General features: G+C 36.6%; 1 protein-coding gene, 1 long non-coding RNA gene and 1 other non-coding gene across 3 annotated transcripts; all 3 read right to left on the bottom strand.

Moving 5' to 3' along the window:
• Nucleotides 1–10,516: 10,516 nt before the first annotated feature.
• Nucleotides 10,517–16,373, bottom strand: LOC133865266 (peroxisome biogenesis factor 10). The gene is made up of 11 exons (XM_062301642.1): nucleotides 16,013–16,373; nucleotides 15,801–15,832; nucleotides 14,956–15,045; nucleotides 14,112–14,206; nucleotides 13,781–13,991; nucleotides 13,375–13,444; nucleotides 13,193–13,271; nucleotides 11,802–11,935; nucleotides 11,377–11,474; nucleotides 11,050–11,132; nucleotides 10,517–10,981 (listed from the first exon to the last, which is right to left on the bottom strand). The coding sequence occupies exons 1-11, from the start codon at nucleotides 16,218–16,220 to the stop codon at nucleotides 10,879–10,881; spliced, it is 1,203 nt and encodes a 400-aa protein (XP_062157626.1). The 5' UTR covers nucleotides 16,221–16,373; the 3' UTR covers nucleotides 10,517–10,878.
• Nucleotides 16,374–16,429: 56 nt separating this feature from the next.
• On the bottom strand, nucleotides 16,430–16,501 carry TRNAD-GUC (transfer RNA aspartic acid (anticodon GUC)). Its single transcript has one exon. It is a non-coding gene; the product is annotated as a tRNA-Asp (tRNA).
• A 1,659-nt stretch (nucleotides 16,502–18,160) lies between these two features.
• On the bottom strand, nucleotides 18,161–20,470 carry LOC133866855 (uncharacterized). Its single transcript, XR_009899933.1, has 2 exons — nucleotides 18,895–20,470; nucleotides 18,161–18,775 (listed from the first exon to the last, which is right to left on the bottom strand). It is a non-coding gene; the product is annotated as an uncharacterized LOC133866855 (long non-coding RNA).
• Between the last annotated feature and the right edge of the window lie 141 nt (nucleotides 20,471–20,611).

Here is a 20,611-nt window from a genome sequence, read left to right as displayed (position 1 = left end):
CATGAGCTACATGGACCCATTGGATTAGTCTATAAGTAGTGATTTTGGTCATTCGATAACTTCGCTAGATGTAAAAGAAGGACTTAAGCCCATACTTTTTCTTTCTTTTTTGTCTTTTTTTATTAAAAACTTGGGGATAATTGCAAAAAATTTAAAGTTTGATACACTAAATTGAGAGCTTTTAAACTTTGGAGAGTAATTACAAAAGTGATGAAAATTCAAGGGGATTAAGTGAAGTTTTCCCATTTTATTTTCTCTTTTCTGCTTGACTTTGCATATCAAGAAGCTAGTGGTTGGTGGGTTGCATTTGATAAATGTGTACATGTGTTTTGAAATGACTTCTCTGTATTTGATTGAATATTTGAGTTGAAAAGATGTAGCACGTGAATTTTCTTCTTATGTTTTGTTATTCTCTTATAGCAATAAGAATTATTTTAATGATTCATTTTAGAGTTTGTTACGGTTCTAGTTGTTGTGGGAGGATGTTTTTCTTCCTCTGATGGAGATCTACAAGCATGTTTGTTTAATGGTTTATTTGTATTTCTTTTTTCATATGGTTGATTTTTTTAAGCTTTATAAGAATTATGTCTCTTGTGAAGTTCAATCTAAGACTATATATACTATAATACTTGTTATTGTATGACCAACCAATTCCTTAAAATGAAAGGATTCGAACAAAAAAAAAAAAAAAAAACATTTTCTACAACCACGAAAATGAGATTTCTAGATTTCATCAGTTCAATCGCAAAAAAGTATGTAGAGTGAGAGTGAAGTCTAAGTTGAATAAGCCTAATTGATATTAGTGTTCACCATTTTGTGAAACTACGAATATGAGGTTATAGGCTATAATTTATAGTATATCATGAACAAAACCCGTGCTATAGGCTTGTTAATATATAAAGATAGAAATCTCAACAAGAACTCATCAAGTTTGAGATCTCAATAGAAGTACAAAATAGACATCAACATGTTCCAAGAAAATGTAAGTATACGAAGATCAATATCTCTACAAGAGCTCATCAACATCGGGCTTTGAACAATAGCTCCATCAAGTTTTGACAAAAATCAAAATATCAAAATCTTTGTCAAACATGGCGAAAAATACATGCTATTAAAACAACATGTGCTTCTAACTTAAAGTAGATATAATAATATTTAAAGGAAATGGCTTAGAGGAGACAAAAGAGACACAGCAACTGAGCTAAGACTTCCAACTCCACTGACAGTCTCTATGTTGTGTGTGTGAGAAAGAGGGAGAGAGATTACCAACAGTCTGTGAGTGTGAGAGAGAGGGGGAGAGAGATTGGTAAAGACAACATCATTGTCCAATCATTTTGTAGGGGTGTACAACCGGTTGCGATTGCAATTACAACCAGGGTACTCGATTATTTCCATTTCAATAACCCGGTTGCGGTTTTTACCAACCGTCGATTATCCGGTTATTAAAAACCAATTATTAATTGGATAACCAATTTTTATATATTATTGAATCTTTTTTTAAAAAAAAAAATATTAATTCAATATTTGGCATTCAATATTCAATGCAAAATACTAAATAGTAAATACCACTCTCTCTCTTTCTCTGTTCAATCAGTGCAATCTTTCACACTCTCTAAAACTCATGGGTAAATTAGCAATGATTTTAGAATTTTTTTTTTTTTGGTGTTGTACTTCGCTAAATAGATTTTTATGATCTCTGAGATTCTCACTGTTGTTGTGTTTTCCTGGTTTGATTTTGATCTGATTGTTTCTTATCTTTTTGTTTTTGAATGTTTGTGTTAATTATTAATGAATATATATATATATATATATATGGACAACCTCATAAAAGGATATTGAACAATCACCCGTTTTGACGAAAGGGTATTAAACTAGCAAACGTGTCAAACCTGGGGTTTTAACTATCAAAATGACTCCCAGAAGGGCATTCTGTCTGGTTTCGACGTTAAATCCACACGGAAGTGGAGTCACGTGACTTCCACGCAACTTACTTAAGCCTAAATACCCGTAATGCCCCTCAGCTCTCTCACCCAGCTCATTTCTCTCTGTCCAAGGCAACTCCTTCTTCGGCACCCCTCTGGCCTCATCAAGAACCCGTCCGTGCACGTCGCTATAATTGAGCAATTTGTCAGCCTTGGTGGCGGTGTATGGCTCGGCGGCCAACTCTCCTTGACGAGCTGGGCATCGAGCACGACGAGCAAGACAACTATGTGGTGATAAAGCACGCCGCTCTCTTCACGTATGTAGGAAGAATTTTTGATTGAACAACGGGTTTGGAACAAATACGGATCCTATAAGAAGTTACTGTGGTATAAAAGTAATTAGGTTCTAAATGCAAAACAAGATGAAAGATTAATCCTTAATCTTCGGTCTTGTTCAGGTTCGTGTGTACACACCCAAGAGAGTATTCCAAGAGCTGGAAGTTGAAAAAGAAGAGTATATTTGGGCTACCTTTGGTGTAAGCAAGAATCATAAAATTAAGAAACCAAAGATCGTCAAACCTCGATGTCCCATCAGAAACACTAAGAATAAGATGCTCCTGCATTAACGGATTGTAGTTCCTCTATTTAGCTTCATAAAACAAAGGTTAACAGAGACAATTGCAGCACAACATACTTAACATCTCTGAAACCAAATCAAAAAGAATCGATTACACCCATAGTAAACACCACACAAAAATTTGAAAAAAAGAAAAGAAAGATACTTCTAGATGATAGAAGTTACAATGCAAAGTTGCTTGGATTGGCGTTGGAGAAGAAAACAAAAGAGGTAGTTGATCCTCTCAGCCTCTAAATTCATTGCTGCTTACAAATCAGCCATGGAGAAAGATGAAGCCTTTGGGACGACTCCAGAGGGAAAAAGAAACTTTATGCAACTACTATAGACTCGTTCTTCAATTTTATGAATAGTTTGGTACTTAAATTCTTTATTCATGAATAAAAATCAAATTATAAAATGAAATCTGTTAGATTTCGGTTAAATGTTCTTAAATAAACTCTAATATTAATTTAAGATTTTGTTTTATTTGAATCCTATACTTCACTTGTTATTTGAAACAAAGCGATTATGAGATAGTCAGAGAGATATGAACATACTATATCTTCACTTAAGATTAATGGAAACTATTTTGCTTCCCAAAACCAACAGGTACACTTGGCTTCTAATGATGCATACACATGCACATGCATTTCTCTAGAAAGAATGTAAAGGTCAGAGACACGTGTTCCACGCACATGTACGTGTCTACGAAATTCTCTGGTCTACTGAATTCATGTCCCAACAGAGAGTTATTGGCCCTTGCATTCGTTAGTTATTGTTCAAGAAACAAATGGAAGGAGTGAAGACCATAAGCCGTCTAAGACACCGGAATTGGTTCAACTTGTTGGCTGGAGCCAAAAGTGTGATAGCTTCCTACTTGTATACGAGTACATGCCCAATGGAAGCTTAGGTTATCATTTATTACGCATGCACTGCGTAATCTGGAGAAACGCAGCTTATCCAGTCGTGTTGCCACGGCCAGAGGACCCGCTTGACTTGGACGAGAATACGCTGCATAATCTGGACTGGGATTCGATCATCAAGGAGCTGGGATTGAATGACGATCCTGGCCCTGCTTTGAAGAATGTTCTCCAATTCAATCCCTGTGAGCCCCAGGTTCCCCATCACCTTCCGGAGCTCCCACACTCCCAGCATTTCGATCCCTCCCAATTTGCTCACCGAGTCACTACCGTCGTGCCAGAAGAGTATGTTGTTGAAAACAGACTGATCAAAGAAAAACTTTCTCAGTTCGCTCAAGAGCTAAAGATCGGACTCCAGGTCGACTTCGTGCCCTTTCGCACCTTTGAAGCACTATCTTTCAAAGCTGTCAAATTCATCGACGGCGAGAAGACCACGATGCTTCTATCTCCGACCATCTTTCGTCGTCTCAGCTCGAACAACCGCATCGCCACTTTCTTTAACGATCTCTGACGGCTTTGAGGAGGGACACTGTGCAAGAGAACGTCGAGACCAAGCATATCAAGCACTTCAAGACCCGACTCTACGATCCGTATCACAGGCCCAACGAGACTATTCTCTAGGCCGACTCTTTTCAGAACATATGCTCCTAGATGCTCAGCGACCTCATTGAGCGTCACCGAGTCCTTCGCATCGGCGTTGTGCTCGCCTTCGGCCTCCTCCAGGCAATCCAGTTCCTTTAGCTCAGTTGGACCCAGCTTACCCACGACATCCGAACTGGAACTCTCAACCCTCAAGTCAAAGATTGCATGACCCGGATCCTCAAAAGTCAAAACCTACCAGGAAAGGAGTCATTTTGGAACAAGGCAGGAGGGAAAGGGAGAAAGTTCGTTTGAGTTGGAGAATGGGACCCAGATGGATGTTGGCTCCTACTTGACCTCCACAGGGTTGTTGCTTGGCAAATCAAAATATGCGGAGGCATTAGCATATCTGCATGTTTTGTGAAGTACCTTTGTACCTCCGTCGCACACCGGTGTGGAGAAGAAAGCTCTTCTGCGTCGTCTTCGTAGACGACGGGTTTGGAAAATGGTGGTGGTGGGGTATATGGGAAATGGGAATAATATGGTGCTTCATGAAAGACGTGTATGAATTAAGGTTAAGGCCATAATGGGTAAAATAGATTAAAAAGCTCACGCTGAAGTCACGTGAATCGATTTATGTCATGTTTTAACATCGAGAACAGACGGAAATGCCCTTCTGGGAGTCATTTTGATAGTTAAAACCTCGGGTTCGACACGTTTGCTAGTTCAGTACCCTTCCGTCAAAACGCGTGATATTTCGATACCTTTTTGTGAAGTTGTCCCATATATATATAAAAAGGGTTACCGGTTACCCGGTTATTAACCAGTTTTTTAAAATGCTATAATCGGTAACTGCAACCGGTTATCCGGTTGCGGTTATTAGCGGTTATCGGTTATTTTCGGTTAATAACTGCCCCGCTTGTACACGGACAGAAATTTCTTACAACCCAAATATAAAAAAGACTTGTGTCTTTTAAACATGTGAGAAGCACATATTTTTTTATTAATGCTATTAAAAAAGCATGTATGAAGCACATGCTAAATCTCACATGCCAAGGGACATATATTAATCTTATATGTGGGTTGTAGGAAATTTCTTAAAAACCGGTTTGTAGGAAATTTCTGTCCCTTGTACACCTTTATTTCTCACATGTTGATACAATTACTTTGGTGACCTTATCAATATAATTAGAATAAATCTGATAGAAAAATAATTTGAATTTAGAAATGCTGCCAAAAATTGGTATGGAATAAATATAAAAACTAAAAAAATTTAAAAGAAATCACATAGGCTTAAATTTGATGAGCTCTGGTTGAGATCTCAATCTTGATATATTCATAACTACATTGAAAGTAAATATTGAACTTTTCATGAAAGATATTGATGATTGCATTGCAAAATTTTTGTACGACCTAATTACCATATCAAATGTGGATTTAAATCTTTTCATTTTGCTCATCCTAATGTGGTGAGCATTGCTCTTTCTGAGATCTAATTAGTGATTTTGAATCACAGATCCGGCTTCTGTGCTGTAGTTTAAAACTACAACACAAAAGCTGTAAAATAAAGGAATGTCCGAGATGTTTTGTAGATTTAATGAATGACCTAGATTATTTTGGTTTTTTTTTTAAAAAAAAAAAAAAAAACTCAAATGACAACATTTGTATACTCAAAGCTGTCTAGTATTTGCAAATATTTGAGGGTTTTCTATTTGACGTTGTTTAAGAGTAGATGTTCGTCTCTTGTCAAAAGAAATAAGAAGAATAAGATAGCATGTATGGCTTCTAAGCCCTCTATAAGCGCATTGATCGCATTCTCTCGCTGGTGGTTGTGTCATGGGCTCAGTTCAAGCTGGTGGGTATGGTGGCGCTGGTCTTAGCGTTCAAGTACGATGAAGAACGGTTCCCTTCTGTTCTGGAGTTCAACAAAATCCCAGAAAGTTACTTCACTTGCTTGTTTCACGATATCAGTTACAATCAAGAGGAAATCAATTCCATGGAAAGCAAGATCCTGAACAAGTTGGGTTGGAAACTTATGGTTCCGACAATCCATACTTTCTTGCTTGAATTTCTTCGGTCTTGTGGGGACGCCGATCGAGCGTTCAAGAATTTGGCGTTCTTAATTTTCAAGAGAATGTATGGCCACCGGCGTGAATGAATTTGGTGGGAAAAAAAAAAGAAAGAAAGAAAAAAAAAAAGAAGTTACACCTGCTACCTATGCATGTCAAGAGTGAATTTGTTGAGTTGGGTCCATTTTTACCAAGCTTGGAGTGGGGACAATAGGGCTGGGAGTGGAGACAAAGGTGGTTTTGAGGGGTTGAAAGCCGAATAGCTTTGAAAAGAGACGAACGCCTACTCTTCAATGGCGTCAAATAAAAAACCCCACAAATGTTTGCTTCAGGCAACTTTAAATATAAAAAAACGTTGTCGTTTGAGTTTTTTTTTAAAAAAAAAAACCCAAAATAATCTAGGTCCTTCATTAAAGCTACAGAACATCTCAGCCATTCCTTTATTTTATAGCTTCTGTACTGCAGTTTTAAACTACAGCACAGAAGGTGGATCCTTGAATCACATTTCATCAACAGAAATGGATAACTTTAAAGAAAATTAATGAATAGTCGATAATGATTGAATAAGCTACAAACTCATGAGTTTTACATATATGTACTTCTCCTAATTACCAAGAAGAACAAATTTAAAAAATATTTTATAAAAGTATCAAATGAAGCCACTTATTCATCCAAAAAAATGCCAAAGGAGATATTGATAAATTTACACTAGACTAGAGATTCGGTAGTGGAAATGCATTTAATGTGTTACATTATCTCTTTCCTTTTATTTTATAAAACTTTGGGTAAATATAGCATAAATTCTTAAATCAACGCGCGATTTGAAATTATTTCCTCACTTTTAAAAAATAAACTTTTGCTCCTTACCTTTTTCGTGAATTTGAAAAGAGCCCTTCTATGTTTTTTTCGTCCATTTTTTCAATTTCCGTTAATGACACATCAGAATTTTTCCACTTCACCTTAATATATATATATATATATATATTAGAAATCCAAATCTAATACTCCACAATAGGTATGAAACAAAACCCAGTCTAAAGTAGCCCCTGCCCTCCCAATTCCCATGGTCTTCTGCCATATTCAAACCTTTTTGGCCTTGAACATCTAGAATAACATAGGTTGCCTGCTTGGGCACTAGAGAGTGAGTGATTCTACATGTGCATTAAGTGTCCATAAAAAAAATGAGGTGGCTTTTAAAATTACTATTGGGTATGTGATTGATCAAATGATAATTTTGATCAAATTGTGATTTTAAAAAAGTTACTTCATTTTTTTATGGACATTTGATGGACACTTAAGGTACTCCTAGAGACCGCACAAGTCCTGGTTGAGGCTGATGTTTCTTGGTGACATGGTGTGAATTGCATGCTATTTGCAAATGCAATGAGGCGGTAATGGCAGCAGAAGCCATGGCTTTTTTAAGAAAACTCTTCCCTTAGCTCTTGTTTTCGACTGATAGATAGAAAGTATGGAAGAAAATATTAGAGGTTGCATGCCCTTCAACCGTTTCTTGCGTAGATATTCTTACTTTGGCGACTCGTGACGCCGTTGCTCTAGGTAGAGGCCCCAATTAAACATTGCCAACCGGAAGATGCGATGGGCTTGTTTCGAATATGAAGAGGGTTCTTGCCTGGCCGGCATTGTGACCCTTTTAGGTGCGCACACTGTCGGAGTAGCACATTGCTTCTTCTTTGACAATAGGCTTTCCAACTATCAAGGCTCCGGGGCTCCTGACCCTTCAATGGATCCTGCTTTGATTGCAAAACTCAACATCACTTGCCCCATAAATGAGGATGCAACTGCAATTTTGGACCAGAGTACATCTTTTGCCATGGACAATCACTACTTCAAGCAAATTCTTTTGAGGAAAGGTACATTACAGATTGATCAGGAACTTTCTTTGGATAATTCTATGGCTAGCATTGTCTCTAGTTTTGCATCAGGTTAGATCGTTTTCCTGTGGGTTTTGAGTGTGAAGAGGATTGCATTTAGTTTTCTTGTAGAGGAGATGATGCCTTGTTGCGGTCTGCCCCATGGACTTTTAAATTATTTTTTATACTGTATTGAATGATTTATAATTTAGATCAATCATAGAGACTAATTTTGCATTTATCATTTATTTTAATCTCTTTTTCTTTTGATAACTTATATACGGGTCACACTTTCACTTGTCAATTTTTGCTTTGGTCAATGTAGCAGATAAAAAAGATTGTCCCACCTTTTTGTAACATGAAGAATTCAAACAACCTAACACTAAGGGGTTTATGACAAGTCAAGGTCTATAGAAAGCCAGTGAAACCTGGATGAAAGATACATCAAACAATTGCATGATTGTGACAACATTGATTGCCACTATAGTTTTTGCTGCAGCCTTTACTATATCAAGTGACAACAATCAAGAAACAGGCGCTCCAATTTTTTTGAAAGTAACCGGTTAATGTTATTCTTCATATCTTCATATGATCATATATGATGCAATAGCACTATTATTCTCCTTGACTTCGATAGCAATGTTCTTGTCAATTGTCATGGAGTGTGTATGGATTAAAAGTAGGCAGAACTCGCCCGTACCAGCAATTCTGCCTTGCTTCGCACTGCTCTGAGTCTCTGACCCGTGAGTTGTGAAAACTATGTGCAAAAAGGATGATGTGGACTTTTTTTTGGCTGACCCGTGACTTGCGAGGCGGCTTGCCAAAATTGGTTTCTCCCAACCCGCAAACCCGCCCCACTCCAGTCTCCACACATAGAAAGGCACATAGACAAACAAGCAGTAACATATCTTTCTGCCTTTATGCTCCCAAAACAAAAAACCATAAGGCCTCGTTTGGTTTGCAGAATGAGTATTTCATTGAGAAATGAAATAGTTATTAATAGGAATAAAAGAGAGCGGAATGAAATGATTATTCCTACTATTTAGTTTGGTAACAACTCATATACTTTAATTGGAATCCAATCAAAATTACTAAAACAAACCCACATTATTTGTTTTTTTAAAAGAAAAGAAAAACTTAAATTATTAAAAAACAAAAAAACAAAAAACTGAAAACCAATGGGTGGTCGGCTAGCCACTGTAAGGGTTTGTTTGTTTGTTTTTTTTGTGGAAAATATAATCTATACCTGTAGGAATAGCTATTCCTCTAATTTTGTAGAGAAATATGTATTCCTCTTCGTAAGGGAATAATTATTTCAACTATTCTATGGAATAGACCATTACCATATGGAATACTCATTCCATTCCAGGCAGTGATGGAGCTAGGATTTTGGTTCAGGGGAGTCAAGAGACCTTAGCTCCGCCCCTGATTCTAGAGAACTATTCTGTAAACTAAACGAGGCCTAAAAATTCAGAATTGGCGCATCTCTCCCTACCCAGCCAGCCCACAACTCCACTCCGATCCTGTTAGTTCATCGATCTTCAAGGCAATATCCCTAGATTTCACAAATGGCTCCACAAATGTACTTCAGTCGCAGAAAGGTACTCTTATTTTATCTCGCTCTGTTCCTATTTAGTACTTCTCTTATCTTCTGTGCCTACTCAGAATCTCAGCTTCAAAGCAAACACTAGTTCCATGCTAGAAGAAGGATATTAGAACTTAGAAGTAGAAGAAGAAGACCAGCCGAAGAAGAAGACCACCAGCCTGTCCACCAAGAACCAGACCAAGCTTATCAAGCCTAGCCTATTCTCAAAAAACCAAACCAAAGTCTCAAAATTAGTTTGTCCAGGCAAAACCAGACCAAGCTCGCCAAACCCAGTTTGTCTTTGTCCAGTAAAAACCAAACCAAGTTCACCAAAGCCACCCCGCACCGTGAGACCTGTAATCTAATAGATTAACAATATAAATTGCGGGTTACGGATCACGGGTTTCAAAGTAGTAACTTGCGGGCCGAGTCTAGGAAAACCGGCCTGGGCCCACCCCTAGACTATAGATAATGGATTTCTTCTATTATCTGTCAATACAATAAAGTGGGATAGACACATTTGAATCATCCACATGTATGGATCTTATATTAACGAATAATTCTATTTAGTAGACAGCTATATAACTGTCTTACAATTAGGATGACGTGACAATAAAAATCAATTCTTTTTATTTTTTATTTTTTATTTTTTATTTTTTATTTTTTACAAGTGCTAATCCAATAACAATCTACTAAATAGTATTGCTCTAATAATATAAGAGTTAATGCTAAAAAAAACTACATTTTTATTCCACAATGTTTACATAATGGTCCAACCAACCTCATATGGATGAATGACTTGGAGACATATAATCTAAATGAAGCAGTATTAGTCTCATAAATCAAAATCGTATTGATTTGTGTGCCCTGAATGGAACAGACTTACTAGGAGGATGAAGCCACATTCTCGTACAAAATCAGTGATAATAATGTTGAGGAATCCCAGTCTCCATATGGCAACAAGTGAAATTATCAATCTATTCTATTTCTATATATATAAACGGATCAAAATTATTTGCATATGAATACAATATGGCCTCAATACTGCTTGTCTTTGCCAAAGGCCACTAATTGATCTTGTGCTCCACTAGAATTCGGTGAGGACATCTTATTTTCTCAAGTTATGTGAAAAACCCCGCCACTTGATAAAATGATACAACTACACTGATCACTGTCAACGACCCCTTATTTTCAGATTAATAAATTACGGCCTTGCCATCCTCAGCGTGTTGAACAATGGGGACAACTTGCTTGGTTACAATTCGTTGCTCTTCTTTTGTATTTGTTAAAAGACCGGTGTCTACCATAACCAAATACTAGAAGTCCGAATGATATAAACAAACTAGGCTCGAATGAGTCATTGGGGTGCGACAGAGAGGACATTCAGGCTTCTCATTGCACCACTCCATAATGCAGTTCCTACAAACAGAGCTCGTCAAACAAAATAAGGTGAGGAAAAGGATGACAAAGGAAACAGAAGGCAATACCAGCAAAATACGTGGCCACAAGGTGTGGCTGTTGGGTGTTGCCGATTACTCAGGCAGAGCGTGCATTTGCTTGTCGCTTGAGACTGCAATAATAATAATAATAATAATAAAGGTAGAGAGAAATTGGCAAAATTGAATTAGCCATCTATAAGTAACTTGGAAGAGATCATTCCAGTGGAGCCTCTTGAACCAAATCTAGTTAGATGTTTGATATGCAAGTTATGACATTTTTAAGTGAGCAGGACAGAAGATTCGTATATCCTATAGCATTTGTATATCTCCCCCTCCTTTAAAAATAGAGTCACTGAGAAGACTGGAAAAACAAACCTCAGAAGTTGACGAAGAATCAGGCACCCAACTTCCTTTGTTATTATTATCTGCAGATATCAAATTGCCTTCCTCGTTTAAAACAGGCAAACCTCGCCCTACAAACCAAAGAATGGAGGAGACAAAATAAATATTACTCCAGCAAATTCTGATACATACAAACATTTGTACGTATGTAAAAGTAAAAAATTTACTATAAATGTCAGATACAATGTGAGATAACAAAAGATATAGCTAGTGTATGATCCTAGATAAACTATAGGCTATTATTCTTTTTTCACCAAGAAGTTGGTGTTATCTTGATAGAATGTAGTTTTTAACTTCATGTGAGCTTCAACATCCCCACCCCAACAAAAAAGAGAAAAAGAACAGCGCAAAGATATTGATATATGAATGATTATTTAAAACAGTATGGAATCAGTAACCTGCTGAACTTGAATGGGTCCCAAAGGATGTCTGGTGAACTGAACTTGCAATAGAAGATAAGTTGCTACGCCGCAATCCTTCAGCAGCAATGACACATAGCTGAATCAGTAGGAACACTCCTAGTATTTGGTATCTGCATGGAAGCAAATTCAAAGAGTGAATATTTTAGACCAGTAAAACCTCAGATGGCTAAAGGTCAAAGATGGAGTCATTAAGTCATATATATATAAAAGCCGAGTTCTAACTTAGAATTGGCATAGAATTGTGATACGTGGCGTGAACCTATCATTTTTAAACACTGAATCGGTTTATTAAGTAAAAAACCAGTGAATTTTAAAGGTTGAACTACTTTTGTCATGATTTTAATAAATTTATTATGCTTTAATGAAAAGATCATGGGTATGAATCTTCATAAGACCGAAATAAAGACTTTTTCACATTATAGCATTAAGTTGTGAGAATTTTTTTAAAAAAATCTAAAATTAAAAACTTTTCAATTAAAAAACGTAATACATATCACACTAACAATATCAGAGATTCTTACTATTAATCCTACTATTAATGCATGCTTTGATAATCAGAATCCGGGTTCTTCTCTTGCTACTTTTTTCTCTTTACGCTTCTTTCCATTTTAAACTACACATTTGAGAATATTTTAAATGTTTTAATTTATATGGATTAAAACTAAAATAATGGTTCTTTTGATAGTAAAATTTTATGTGATTTATATATTCATACAATGTTCTATGTGCAATGGAGATTTTTTTTAAGTTTCAAAATTAAATTATAATAAATAATCCTGCGCATTGTGCGGGTTATGAGCTAGTTTCTTTAACAGTTGAGAACATACAAAATATTTTGCTTGAGCAAATGAGAGAAAATCGCCCAAGAAAACCGAAGCACATGTATTAAGCAACCCAACATAGTCAGGCATTAAATTATCCACACTGTGACCACCAAGAAAAGGAGGAAATGGGTTTCCAATATGAGTAACATGTTTCTGTCAGTGATGATTTCCTCATGAAATCAAATCACAAACTTAACTAGAGATACCCATCAGGATATGAAAATTGCCAGACATACAAATGCATTTAACAAACAAACACATATTCAAGTTCCTATCTTCAGTCAAGGAAAGTGAACTTGGGTTGATAAGAAATGCCGAGAAATATTAACTCGATCTATAAGAAATGATATATGTCTCAATAGGAAAAAGGATCACTGTGACGTTATAATGACACTGGTAGGAACAATTTTGCAAAGCAACTCTACCCTCAACACCCACAAAAATGATGGCCAGGAAAAGGAAAAAAAACTAAAAAAAACAAAGAAAGCAAACCATCAAAGCTAGGGAGTTACCATGATTCATTTCTGATATAAAACCCCATACCTGGGCCTTTGATTTGATGGTTTTCCAATGAACACATAATGAATGCCTGCTGCACGTTTTGATATATGATAATAGAGGCCTGCAAAGAAAAACAACGGTAAGATTATTAAAATCCCACTCCTCCCCAGGGCCTTCCTTTGACTTCTACTGCAGTATATAAACCTCTGAAAGATAGGAATAACCTTCAAAGTAGAAGAGCATGAGGTTAGCACGAAGAACCAATTGCAAAAGTTCACGAGCTATAGGGAGCACCTGAATGCAGTACCATAGAAATTTTAAATAAGAAAAGCAGTTCACCAGGTGTTCTAAGAACCAATTGAGCAGCTAATTTGTAATACTGATCACTTAAAAAGAGAGGAAATAAAAGAGGGGAAAAATGGACATGTTTCCACAAAAGAAGGATACTAAAGGAACAATCTATCGTATAATTTTCAGACATAGGATCTATTTAAGGACAAATAAATACATAATAGTAAATTTGTAATTCAAACTAATTACATATAAAAATTTGAGTTAATTTCAAAAGATGACATCCAAAACACATAGATCAAGACTTGAACGAGCAAGCTGTCTAATAGATAACTATACCGTAGGCCATCTCCGAACTGCATACAACCATAATCGATTCAGTTTCTCTTTCAGCCATCTCAGAGATGAAACGGACGCCACTGATGTGGATGATGATGGAAGATTAGTCACTGCAGAATGCTGAACATGAATGCTTCCTGGAGCATTGTTGTTGTAGGGCTCATCAGACTGTGAATCAGCAAGGACAATGCCGCGGGAAGCAACTCTAGAACTGCAAAACAGACAATTGAGCAGTTTTTGTGAGTAACTTTTCAGTGTTGGCTAACAGCTCAGTAACAGTTACAAATAAATATATGTATAACTGAAAATCAAAGAGAAAGCCTTCTTGAACCTAATCCGCTCTGCAATATAAGGAACTGCTGTCTGGTATGCGATGAAAAGAGCACGTCTTGCTGGGGTTGGAGGAAGTCCATAAGGTCCTGCAACCTATCAAAACAACTATTAACCAATTTAACATAGATGAACTTGTAAAAAATAGTAACCACAGGGCATTGATGCACTTAGTATCAAGTAAAAAGAAAAAGAAAAAGAAAAAGAATAAAAAAAAAAAAACTAGAATCTCAACATGGGAAAAAAAAACTGTGGCGGCAGATAGTGCAAAGTCAATAGATATTATGAGTTCCCTAACAAACTCCATAGGGTTAAGGACCTTAGGTTGGAACATTCGACAACCACTTCTTATAACACTCCAGTCCCACATTAGAAAAATGAATAGCCCACATAGAGTGAGTAGATTATGATGCTCATGAATGCTAAGTCTCACATTAGTTTCTTACCAAGTGAAACTGAGCTTTTTAAATGATTTTAGGGAACTTCAAATTGATAGTTATTTTTGGGTGATAGCACAGATGTGGCTAGTACTTTCCTTGAGTCGTTACACTTCTCTTATTTGACGTTTTTGTTGACCACGACATAGAAGATTTAGACAATTGACCAATTAATCATATAACAAGGTTTATGTCATCCAAAGCATCTAAATATGCAGCTCAGAAAAGGGGGGGGGAAAGGGTACCTTTATTTTTTTAATTTATATAAGTAATTCGAACTAGTAACCTCTGCTTCATGAGGCGTGATTTCCAGCCAATTGAGATACCCCTTGGGGTTAGCTAAAGCCAATCATTAGAGTACTTAAAAAGGCCCATTTGATGAATATCAAGAAACTAATGCCCGCGAACCTGAGTGATGTCACAGTATTCCTCTCCCAGTGTTTGCTGCCCCGAACCAGTCGTTAATACAAAATAAAGCATCTGCCCCAAAAGTTTTGTCTGCAAAACAAGAAAACCGAAAAGCTAGTAATTATAATATGTTATCCACATTGCATAACAAAAATGATATTGGCTAGTAGCAAGGTCTAAAAAATACAAATGAAATGAGAGAATCAAAGTCGTAAATTTGGAAAGATTCCGGCTGCATTGCTAGCAGAAAGAAAAACTACACTCTAAAAACCATTTTCACATCTGAAAAACAAAAAAGAAGAAGGTGCTAGAGAGCTTGTGAATTTCAAATCAAGAACTTTGAAGGGGGTAAAAGGAAAATACAATAAAGATTATTAAAACCATTTTTTTCCTTTTTAAAAAAATCTCCAGAAAACAGACAATTTTCATAAATTATAAATACCAAAACTTTTTATCAAATGTATCCCTTACGTGTTATTTTTCTTTTTGTTTCCGAAACAGAAAAATGCTTGTCAACTAAGGTATTATTCAGCCCTTGGGTTTCTTTCTAATCTAATTCACACTGAAGAGAGCAAAAGGTGAAATGGTATAACTGGAATTTAGCTCTAATAAATTAAATTGCATCAAGGTTCCATATTGAACACTACTTCCTGTAACAGAGGCCTTAATTTTCAATGGACAAGCACCAACAGTCCTGTTCAGCTATGCAGCACACGGGGACCGTATGAAAAATGGACCTTGCCAAATGCATGCTCAATTAACCTAAAGGACAACATATTTAACTCTTCAAACCTAAATTCAGTTCCTGTTCTCGTGAAAAGAAAAACGAAAGTTGAAAAGCTAACCTCGCTCTGATAAGCTACAGCAACCCTCGTACCTACACCAGAGAAAGAGGCAGTCAATTTTCAGAGAGAGACAATGAAAGGCAAGGAACTAGTAAGTATAAGATAACCAGCAAAAATTTCACACAGCCAGGAGATGATGGGCCAACAATCACTTGTAGAAGTAATACAATTGAATCTCCTAAAATTGAGAGAGAGAGAGAGAGAGAGAGGACCAAAGAGGTGACGAAAAGCGTCGCGACAGGCATCGTAGACGAAGGAGGCGTACTGCTCGTCCTTCTCGGCGGCTCTCATTATCTCCGGCTGAGCCGCCAGCGGGAATCTTCGTGGTACGGACGGTTCGCTGCTGGTGCTGCTCTGACCCGCTTCCCCACTGGGACCCGGGCCAGATGACCCGCCCACCTCCTTACTTCCCAATCCCATCTCTCTCAGATAAGCTCTCAGTCTGAAATTGGTTAACACCAGAACTCGGAAAGGAAAGAAGAGCGGAGGGAGAGAGATCAGTTACCAATCCAACCAAGCTCACTCACGTCAGTCGCGTGGTTAAACATATAACGAAGGAAGGAGACGACGTCGTTCGATTTAGCAGATCCACACAAAAAAAACGATTTAGATGAAAGGAAAAAAATTTACGCCGTTGCCGGGGATCGAACCCGGGTCACCCGCGTGACAGGCGGGAATACTTACCACTATACTACAACGACTCGGTTGATTAAAATGTTAACAAATATCAAATTAATATCTAATTCACCGCTTTTCGCACAACAAAAATGACATTTATTTTTGGCAAGTAAAAATGATACAATTAAGAACAAAGACTTTTTAGCAAGCCGGTTGGTATCCGCTCACCCGCAAGGGTTATGAGAATATTTCTAGCTTAGTAACCAGGCAGAGGAAGGCCCATATCACTGTCCGCCCATATGGGAGAGGATAACATATTATGGGTAGGCAAGCAGGTGGCTAACATATCCACTCGTCTGCCTACCCTCCATATATATATATATATATCAAACCAACGTTATTCTGGCAAGTGAGGATTTTTTCTAGAAATCATTTTCCATGCCTTGCACTGTACCATTTCGCACAACCTTACTTATATTCTCTTTTCTTTCTCTGTTACTTCACGGCTATACTGAATCATTATGGTCTGTCTAAGTATTGAATTTTTGAAATCAGAATTGAATATTTATTGAGTTTGTGAATTTCAAGATAAAGAAAATGTGTTTAAATTCATTTGTGTTTGGATGTTATATTTTTGAGATTAAAAAGTGTTTTTTAATGGTAGGAAATGATTAGAGATATAAAAAATTGTGCATAATGATTAGTATTATAAAAAGAAGTGTGGAATAATGATTGAAATAATAATTATTTATTATAAAAATATTAAAAACTATTATTTAATTTAAATAATTATTATTTGTGTTTAGTGGGTGTTTTTTGCTAATGTTAGGTGGAACAAGCGTAAAGTAAGATTTTTTTTTTTTTTTTTTTTTAAAAAAAAAAAGACTTGATTTTCGGGTAAAAAATAGGGTGAATCCGGTTTGTCAAGTTTCTTTTTTTTAAAAAAAAAAAAAAAAAAAAAAAAAAAAAAAAACCAAAAAGATTCTTGTTTCTTTTTGGTTCTCAAACGCATCATTAGGGTTTGCTATTTTTTTTTTTCTTTCTTTGAATCGCATTCATCTCTCAACCACTCGCTACCGATCTCAGCCACTCTCTCTCTCTCTCTCTCTCTCTCTCCCCAAATTTTCGAAACCCCCCACTTTTAATGTGTAAGGGATATTAGGTTAGGGCCCTTTGGACTAGGGATTGAAATTGATTAGTTAGTTGAACTGAATATTAGTAGTTAGGCCTATAGTTAGTTGAGTCTATATAAGATTTAAGAGAAGATTTTGTATTAGATATCAAAAGAATTATTCAATAAAATGTATTTTGAAGATTAGTTGTTCTCAAATCAGCCATTGGAGTTCTTGGGCTTCTCGAATTGCCTTTCCTTATTCATCATCCATCTTTCGCATTCAATCATCATTATCAATTCCATTTTCGATCTCATTACATAATGTTTAGCCATACCTTGTCTTTCTCTTCTTAGGTCCTAGAAACTGCAATTTTCTTTATTGAAGATGGAAGAAAGGTCTTGGTTGCTTGTTTAATTGGATTAAGTACAAAGGTATATATTGTAGTCAGGAAACACGCAGAGACGTTTGCAATTTGTTGAAGATGATGAGTTGCCAACAAAATCAATTGATCATGTCAATACTCACTAAAAGTATAACAAACAACAATTCCATGCACCGCAAGATTACACTAGACATTGATCGAATGGGTAATATATGCTATAATCTAGTGGTTACCTTCCTCAAAAATGTTAAAAAGCTAGCTTTAAAATGATTCAAAAACATGTGTCCAAACAGAACATCATAGAGCATGGCATCCACCGTAAAGTAAATTGTTCTCACTCAATCTTAACATCATCTTATTATACTAGTATTGTTGTAATAAAAAATAACAAAAACAACAGCAGCCCAACACATCTTTAAAGCGAAATTCTTTTTTGATGACGAAGAACCCCTTTAAGGTAGGGCCACTTCGTATACCCACCCCAATTAGGTGAATCTCGAACCCACGTAAAGTGCCCCTCCAGCTTTGCCGGCAAGCTGGCTACAAAGAATTGTTTACACCCAAGGGAATTCGAACCTTAAACCTCATGGAACTACCATAAAGACCAAAACCTTTACCACTAGAACCAATCCTTTGGGGTTTCTTTAAAGCGTAATTCTTATCCCTTGTGCGGTACTACTCTAACAGCAGCCGAATCTGGACATAGTGCTTCTCCATATTCGCCTTGTATTTTGTCAGTTTCTTGCCTAGCAATTTCAGCTCGCATTACTTCTTCTGTGTCCGTCAATTGTTCCATTAATCTTGTTTCACAAGTGGCCATTTCATGATCAGCCCACTCAAAAAACCCAGTCTCCAGTTTTCTACATGAGAAATAAATATGAAAAAGTGTCACAAATTACCAAAGTAAAAATAAAACAAATAAGAAATGGACGTTCGCTAGATGCATAGCTATTTGCCAACATTATTTTCTTATGCCTACCAAAAATAGAAGTATCATTCCTCGACCCGTATATCCACCTAAATAACTCATTTCAGCAACTCAAATATGTCAGTCCGGAAAAAATCCACGTAAGCAGCCCTTTCAATTTTTGTTTGGAACAGCCAATTCGTCAAACAACTTAAAGGCACTGAATCATGAAAATGAACTTCGGCCACACGAAGTCAAAAGTTCTTTTAAATTTTTTGACACGACAATTACCATTAACAGACTGCATTGAAAAGCCAATTAACATTTTGAACAGTGAAAGGATAGCTATGATTAAGTAATTGTACCGCAAGAATGATGCATTACCCAAATACACAATTACCACAAGTAATTGTGCTCAGGCATTATGAATATATGCATTGTACTGGAGCTATCCATTCCAACATATACTAAGAACTCTCAAGCCATTTGACAAATGAAATTTTCAAAAAATGGATATTGTGATGCACAGTTTTGAAAACAATTTTCAGAAAATTATTATCAAACGAAACACTTACACTAAAAAAATAATACAAGGGCTATTGTATAAAATAGCTATTAAATTCTGGAAAATTTTATTAACGTGGATGTAGCATCAACCACTTGGCTACATTCACTAGTGACACTAGCATCAACAAAATTAGGAGAATGAAAAGGACATTTAACAACAATCAATTCAAAATTCTGGTCGGCCAATCCATGACAACCCCACAACAAAGAGTAAAATGCCAAGCCCCTTCTCTATTAAAGCAACAAGCATGCCAAAGCAGAATATTCACGACAATACATAAAATAAGTCATAACCAAAGAAGCAATTCCCAGTCATCACCATATTCATAACCAAACCTTGTGCTGGACCATCTACAAGCTTCTAGAATTTAACAAAACAAATACCACTACTTAGTGCTATTTTCTTGGCCTCCAATCTTCAGTAAACTAATCATCACCAAACACACACGCAAATAAAAAATAAAGCTCTATAACAGTTAGAATGCCTTTTGGCACTCAAGAAACAAGCATTTTTTTAACTCTATCTTTGCAGCAATGAAAAAGGTAAGCCCCACCACCATAGCTTTAATAAAAATTTACAAGACAAAGACATAACCAATCATATCCTAATCTATTGCCATGAAAGTACATTTCCAACAAAAATTATGATATTCATCACTTCAAATTAAGACAAATATACCCAATTCGACAAACAAAATAACTAATTATCAATCACATTCTGTGAACCTTTGATCCCATTCTGACCCCAACTGAAAACAAGAGAAACCCAATAAAATTTCTCCCTTTGACCCATTTTCGCCGAGCAGCCCCCGCAGAGAAAGCTAAAATTTTCCCCTAAACACCCATATTTCGACCAACACAGCGGACCCCAAAAAAAAAATCTGACCAATGCAAAACATAACAAAACAGAAACCAAAACTTCACCCAGTACAATAACCTCCAGTTTAACCAAACTAGAACAATTCTGCAGAACGAAATATATAATCAACCCAAACCTGTAGAAAAACTTCACAACCAACCAACGCAATATACCCATAAAAATGATTAACAGAACCCATGAATAGCTCAACGGAGAGAGAGAGAGAGAGAATACCGGTGGAGGGTGACCGCCGCCGAACAAAGATCGCCAAATACAGAGAACGCCGGCGCCGATCAAGGATACCGGCGAGAGAGAGGCAGACTCGCCGGTGGCTTCGACGCCGAGTGTCTTGAAATTTTGACG

The sequence above is a fragment of the Alnus glutinosa genome, chromosome 4 (assembly GCF_958979055.1).
Source record: "Alnus glutinosa chromosome 4, dhAlnGlut1.1, whole genome shotgun sequence".
In the NCBI taxonomy this organism is placed as follows: domain Eukaryota; kingdom Viridiplantae; phylum Streptophyta; class Magnoliopsida; order Fagales; family Betulaceae; genus Alnus; species Alnus glutinosa.
The sequence above is the reverse complement of the archived record's forward strand: the minus strand, read 5'-3'. Positions and strand labels throughout refer to the sequence as shown.